Genomic DNA, 6,889 nt, shown 5'->3' with positions numbered 1-6,889 from the left:
AGAGCTACCATTCGAAGCCCAGGACACTTAGTTTGGGCAATGAGTGATGGAACCTGGACGACTCATTTACCTATGGATGGAAAGGTAAAGCAAATTACTTTAAGAATGCCAACATTATGCCCGCTTTGGAAAAAGGCTCCTTTTAAAGGACCCTTAGAAAATTTGAGGATAAAACGAGTAAAAAGATCGGAAGAAGGTGATGATGAATGGAATGAACCCAGTACTGGAGTCAGAATTGGTTGGGCCCTAGAATCCTTGTTAACCCCTTTGGCCATATATAGAAATCGAGAATGGTTATACCAACTAACAGGGCAGGTGGAGAAATTGGCTAATGTGACAAGAAAAGGATTTAGAGATCTAAATCTACAATTACAGGCCACTTCCAAAATGACTTTACAGAATAGGATGGCTCTGGATATGCTTTTACTCAAAGAACATGGAGTGTGCGGATACTTAAGAGACAGGATAGATCATTGCTGCATACACATCCCAAATGTGACTCAAGATGAAGAAAAGCTGTGCTTGGAAGGACCCGGAGGCTGACACAGAGACAAGGATGTGTGTGATGCCTGCGTATGTACTCATATTGGACGTATCAAAATCCTTGACAGGTCTAAATTCCTCTCATATACACAAGTGTAGGACGTTTTACAAGGAGCCCATACCCTAGATTTTAGGAAACTGCATAAAAACAATTCCAGAGCCAGACTCTGCGTAAAGCTAGCCCCCGGGCTCTGCAAAGCCAACCACTCTCATCAGCGGCTAACAGATGAGATACTCTTTGGAGAGCCGTGCTGCCCAGACGCCCAGGCAGGACACTGTGACAAGCTTTTCCAGCCGCCGCTGGCCTGCATTCCCACGACTGCAAATGCAGGCAGGTTGGCTTTACTGCTGGGGCTGCATCGGTTTTCTCTTCCTCATGGCAGGAACGCACGCACAGCTCAGCACAAGCCCCCTCATGTCACTTTATGACGAGACGGGGGCAACGACCTTAAGAGCCACACGGCACTGCATGCCTGTTTTCCATCCTCCTACTCTTGCCCAAGACACTCTGCAATCAAAGGGCAACTCTGTCGAGACGAAGTCAAAGAGGGAGGCCCGGGGAAGGCTGAAATTTCAGCCGGGCACCCACCATTCACTCGGCTGCTGCCCCACACGGCCCTGAGTTTAAAGCTTTTCATCCTGTGAGCGTGGTGCCGGGAAGGCTTCTGCATCAGCAGTTGCCAGCCACTGGAAATGCTGGGGGTTCCCCGTGGAAATGGCGGCGGGGGGGGTGGGGGGGGGCGATGAGCGACCCCACGGGGACCTACAGCTCGGGGCCGGCCCGGACTCGCTCGCCAGCCCCAGCGCCCCGCGCTCCCGCCCGCTGCGCCCCTCGCGCTCCGCCGCGGCCGTTGCGCCCCCGCGCTCTCCTCGCCTCGCGCCCGCCTGTGGCCGTTACTCCGTTGGCGAACATGGCGGTGCCGACACCGGTCCTGGTGCTGCTCCCCGCCGTTCTCGCCGGTATCGGGCGCACGGCGCCGGGGCAGTGGAGGTCTGGGGGAGGCGGGGGGACCGAGCCGGTCCTGGGGAAGCGGGTCGGTACCGTGCTCCGTCCGGTCCCATCCGCAAGGAAGAGGAAATCTGAAGCGGTACCGGGCACTGGCCGGCTTAGGGGGCGCGGGCGCGGAATCTAGGCCGGTGACGGGCATGAGCCATCCGGCGGCAGGGTGGGGAACCGGCACAGGACGGTGCCGGACACCGGCTGGTCGGGGGGTGCCGGGACCGGTAACGGACACCGGCTGGTCCCGGGAGCGAAGCGGGGGGGGTGGGGCGGGGGGAATCCAAGCGGGACCGTGCGCCGTTAACGCCAGTTGTTCTCTACAGGGCTCCTCTCCTACTCCGACGCCGTTGCCAGCTTCCCGGTGAGTGCAGCCCGCCCCGCCGGCCCCGAGAAGGACGATCCCACCCGGCCTCCGGGCGCAGGGCGGCCCCTTCCCCAGGGCCCCGGGCCTGGCGCCAGGCAGGAGCGTCTGGCCCTGGCTCCAGAGCTGCGGGGCAGAGCAGGGGTCCCGGAGGGGTGGCCTGGCTCCTCCCGAGGAGGAGGGTAACGGCAGGTGAAACCTCCAGAGCCAGGCCGCCCCTCGGGTACCCCTGCTCAGCCCCAGGAGATGCCCAACAGCTGAGAGACCCGGGGCTGTTCCCACCCCCCGCCTGCTGGGGGCAGTAGCACACGTGCCTTGGCGATTCCCACCTCTTACCAGCTCAATCTGTGGTTGCCCTTTGCAAGGACTCGCCGTCCGTCCATCCCTCTGACGTTAAGATGTCAGAAGGAGCTGTGTTTTCTAGCACGCTTATGTCCTGACACCACAGCTGAAGCCATGCTAGGCAGTAGAAGCCAAGCCGCAAGTGATAAATTCCCATAAGAACGTGAAAGATAATGTGGCACTTGATAACGCCGTGCCAACTCCTGTTGAGCGCTCCTTTCTGTGCATAAGTGTGCCAGTATTCTTCAGAAGTTCTCAGATCAGAAGCTGCTGATCTGAAAGGGCCCAAGAGGCCTGTTTCAAACAGATTATCTTAGACTTCTTATGTACCTATCTTCCCCAGCCTGCCTGCCACAAGTATAATGTGTCTGGATGTACAAGGCAGTACCGTCCAGTTTGTGGGACCGATGGAGAGACCTACTCAAACGAGTGTATGCTCTGCCTTTCAAACAGGTAGTCACTTAACTGACATCCTAACTTTCCCTTCCCTATATGCAAGCAAAATATTCACCCACACATCCCAATTAACTGATAGGTTATTGGCTTTGCATCGTTCACACTCTGTTAAACTGCAGTTTTACCAGTGTCTTCTCAACAGTCAATCCCTTGCAACAGCTTTTATCATGGTACCTGTAAACGGCTTAGGTAGGTTTCAGTTAGCTGGGAGTATTGAATATTTGCTTTTGTAGTTCTTAAGGAGAAGCATCTCAGAGGAGTGTTGCCTGTCATGTTCATGCAGTACCATGTTGCCATTAAATAAAATGCTGGACTCTTCCACACTCCCCATCAGAAAACATGAAAGATCTCACCCAAAATGCAGATTTTATTCCATAATGTTTACATTCAAGATCCAGTCTCCTATATTTCCTTTCACAGAGAACAGTAAGAATGCCAGATGTTAGGAGAAAATACTACTTAGCCATTCAGATTGTTTAAAAATCAAGAAAAGGATCTCCTAATATTTGAGAGAGCGTATTTTATTCTTTAATAATTTAATCATTTTTTAAAACAAATTGAAAACATACAAAAGCAGTACTTAATGAGCATTGTTACCCCCCATTACGATGGACTGGAAACATCTATAGAGCATCCTCCCAGTACAAACTGAGAGGAACTGCTAATGAATTGAATTGGATGGTGAAAGGAATTTATATAAATGAAATAACAGGATTTCTGTTTCCAGCAGAGGGAGGAAGTGGAAGTAGCACAACAGCAGTGACAGGCATTTACAAAATTACAAATAGACAGATCTCAAGAAAGGGAAGTCTGAAATATATTCCTGACTTTGGGCTGAGGGAAAGATTAATTGAGACTAGATAATTTACAAAATTCAAATTGCCAAGACAGAGGAAACATAGGCCAGAATAAGGAAAGTATCAAAGGTATCAAAGAACACATAAAGAAATAATATTTTGAAGAAAGTGTCAAAGTACGTTTAAAGGTATGCAGATCTGCAGAGTTTGGTAGCATTTTCACGAGAATACATCACAAACTATCCAAGCAAATGACAAATTGCAAAGAGAATTGCTAAGCCTACAATCTGGAAAAAAAACCCAGGGAATCAATGTGGGTTTTGTGTGTTGCACAGATTGCACACACAGTATAATCTGTGAAAAGGGGCAAAAAGAGGTGCTGGCATGTTTACCTATTAGAAGCCTACCCATCTTTGCTGCCTAGGACGATGTTGGAGTGAGTTACTAAGAGACTGACTTGTAGACAGCCAGAGGTAAAAAACAGATTAAGCAAAGCCGATACAGATTTGTCAGAAATAATCCAACCAAATCTGTGAGATTTAGTTTTTTTGGCAAGAGTAGGAACTTTTTTAGCAGAGTAGGAAGCAACAAAAGTGTGGCTCCATGACATGAGTAAAGTATTTTACATAGCTCCCCTTGATGTTCACATAAGAAGACAAATAGTTATTTAGCTGAAATTGTTAAAGAATGAAGTCACAGCACTTTGAAATGCTGTGGTTTAAAAGCAGTGATCAGCGTTTTACAGTCAAACTGGAAAGAGCTATAAAGTGGTATTTCCTTTAGGTGTGGTACATAATTCAGTATTTTTGTAATGAATTGGATATCCAAAACAAGACAATAAAAATTTGCAAAATAGCAAGAGATACAATGATCTGTGCAGGACAGTATCAAAATTCCCAGGGATCTGGAGAAATGGACTGAAATCAGTACAATAGAAGTCAAAGAGAAGTGCTAAGTATCACACATAGAGAGTGCAAATCATTGTTGTGGAAATATAGACAGGAGAGCATCTCAGTGTATTTGATCCTTTCTCAGAGCAGAATGATGGGCTTTGAGATCCAACCTTACATTTCTAGGACGTTTTGATCTTTAGGCATGATCCCTCCATTCCAGATGGGTGCATGGCAGATTCCTGATACAGCACTGCACATAGCACAAAGGGTTCTCCAGGCAAATCTGTTTCTTTTCACTCAATTCCTTAAGTAATCCATGATGGGCCTTACATCTTATTAGTATGAGACATAATGTACATGTTTTCTGTGAAACGTGGGCTTTAATCCAGTTACACACACAAGGTAGATTTTTGTCTTAACCATCTTTTTTGCTAGTATCTTACATGCTCAGAAACATGCATTTTGATCTGAAGGAGCACAAGGTGATCAAATACTATCCTGATTTTTTTTCCTTTAATAATTCAGTAGCTGCCATACTCAGTAGCTTTCTAGTTCAGTCTGGAGTTGTTGTTCTATAGTGTTTGACTTGGCATGAACACAACAAGGATAAAACACTTGGAGCAAAGCTGCAGCACAACCTTGCCCATCCTGGTTCTGCAATGCACCATGTTAACTGTAAGACCAAAGCTGATCTTCATCCCTACCTTTTTTTTATTATTTTTAAAGCTTAGATCTAACCCATTTTAAAATGGGTGCTAGAATGCAATTCCCATCTCTTCCCCACTTTGTGTCCAGTAGCAGTGACAACAGCTGATCTTAGTTTAAACCTAGTCTGGCAGCACTACAGGCACGTCTTTGGAAACAGATGCAGCAGCTTAAGCTGCCTCTGCAGGGTTTAGTGTAAGGGCTGTCCTTCTGCCAGAACTTTTCCTTACATCTTTACATCTGTTTCACATCCCCTGAGCTTGATTTTTCCTTTCATATTTCTAATCTGCTCCACTACCTTCTGGTTAAAAGATCCTTGATACCACTATTAGTACAGATTGTCCCTGCTTTTGGGTAATTGCAAGCCTCTTGAATTTCATGAGGAGTAAATCAGCTTGATTCTATTAAGATAGGGAAGCAAACTGAAGATCTAGGGCAGTTTGGATTCTATCACTTTCTTTTTGTATCTGTACTTGCTTGGTAAACTGAGATTTGTAACTGGAGCACCCCAAAGTACCATGTATGGGACTTAAAGAAAAAAATCTGATGTTCCCAAACTAAGGGAGACTTGGCTAAAATTTCCTTAAAGAAAATTCCAGCATTCAGAGAACCACACCCTCAAATTTTGGTGAAGCCTGGGATGCAGAGATGCATCAGGGTGCATACTGTTCCCACTGAATTCCCAAGTGAAAGGGGGAAATTTTGTAAGCAGTAGAACTGGTTCCCACTTCAGAGACTGTGACATTTGACTTGCCTAAGTGCTTTGTAATGGACACAGTCCTCATGGCGGGATTTGCCATGTGGTTTGATACTTCTCAGATTTGCAGATGGCTTTATCAGGTTTTTACAAGTAACAAAGCCTGAAGTGAGGCTGTCTCTGGTAAGTTACTTGCTCTGTGTGTATGATTCATAAATCTTTGCATCACAGTTACTTTGCAGTAGTGTTTGCCATAAGTGGTGCAATTAAATGCATCGCTGCATGTAACTGAACACATAGAAAGACATGAGCGAGTCCTCTTTATGAAATGCCTCTGTTAAATCCAAGTCTAGGGCTTCTCTTCTAAAATATTTTTGTTCTACTTGCAGTGAAAATAAGAAGGATGTCCAGATTTTCAAGAACGGAATATGCCAGCCAACTGTCAAGAAAATGAGACAGATGTAGGCAGTCCAAATGGCAACAATGCCTTGAATGTACTTTCTGTGTAGCCTGTCTTAATAAATAAGTTTGCCTGTTTAAACAAAATACTGTTCCTGTATTAAAAAGTGTTTATAAACATAGCCATAATACACTTATAACTTGAACCGCAATTTATTTTCTCATGCAAGATAGATCATAGGGTAAGAAAGAGATGTCCTGACTGTATACCAGTAGGTCAGTTTTTTGGAGAAGGAAATGAATGGGTACCCGGTGTCACTCCCACAGCAAACCTGGGAGGCCCCAGCACCTCCACTGTGGGCAGTGCTGGCAGCAGCAGCTGCTTGTTGTTCCTGGGAGGATCTGAGATCCTGGGGAGCCACCGGAGGGGTTTCCTGTGGCGGCTAACAAAGCCTGGTGATGGCAGCCTGACGTACCAAGCCTCTGCCCCTGGCTCCCTGCCTGCAGGTTCTGCCAGCCGAGGGCAGTGACCTGGGCACCCTCTGCTCCTGCCCCAAGTAAGGGCTGTTTTGGAGTGCTGGAGGCACGGGCAGGGGGCACACAACCTTGGCTTCTACCTTTGATCCAAGCCAAGTGGCGCCTGCTCTAGCCTCGGCCCCGGACAATGCCTGTGTCAGGCTTTGCTGGGCAGTGGCA

At 47.3% G+C, this 6,889-nt stretch overlaps 1 protein-coding gene across 1 annotated transcript; it reads left to right on the top strand.

Annotated features, from left to right (window-relative positions):
• Window positions 1-1,454: 1,454 nt before the first annotated feature.
• LOC147600926 (trypsin inhibitor ClTI-1-like) lies at window positions 1,455-6,259 on the top strand. The gene is made up of 4 exons (XM_086747656.1): window positions 1,455-1,503; window positions 1,867-1,904; window positions 2,590-2,699; window positions 6,184-6,259. The coding sequence occupies exons 1-4, from the start codon at window positions 1,455-1,457 to the stop codon at window positions 6,257-6,259; spliced, it is 273 nt and encodes a 90-aa protein (XP_086603782.1).
• Window positions 6,260-6,889: the final 630 nt, after the last annotated feature.

This window comes from Chlamydotis macqueenii, chromosome 4, assembly GCF_036417535.1.
Source record: "Chlamydotis macqueenii isolate bChlMac1 chromosome 4, bChlMac1.mat, whole genome shotgun sequence".
In the NCBI taxonomy this organism is placed as follows: domain Eukaryota; kingdom Metazoa; phylum Chordata; class Aves; order Otidiformes; family Otididae; genus Chlamydotis; species Chlamydotis macqueenii.
This window is presented reverse-complemented; position numbering and strand designations above follow the sequence as displayed.

Bases quoted from the DNA above. Each gene is read 5' to 3' on its own strand.
- LOC147600926 (XM_086747656.1), top strand. From the start codon at position 1,455: ATGGCGGTGCCGACACCGGTCCTGGTGCTGCTCCCCGCCGTTCTCGCC. The intron at 1,905-2,589 runs GTGAGTGCAGCC...TATCTTCCCCAG, and splicing joins ACGCCGTTGCCAGCTTCCCG to CCTGCCTGCCACAAGTATAA. The intron at 2,700-6,183 runs GTAGTCACTTAA...TTCTACTTGCAG, and splicing joins ATGCTCTGCCTTTCAAACAG to TGAAAATAAGAAGGATGTCC.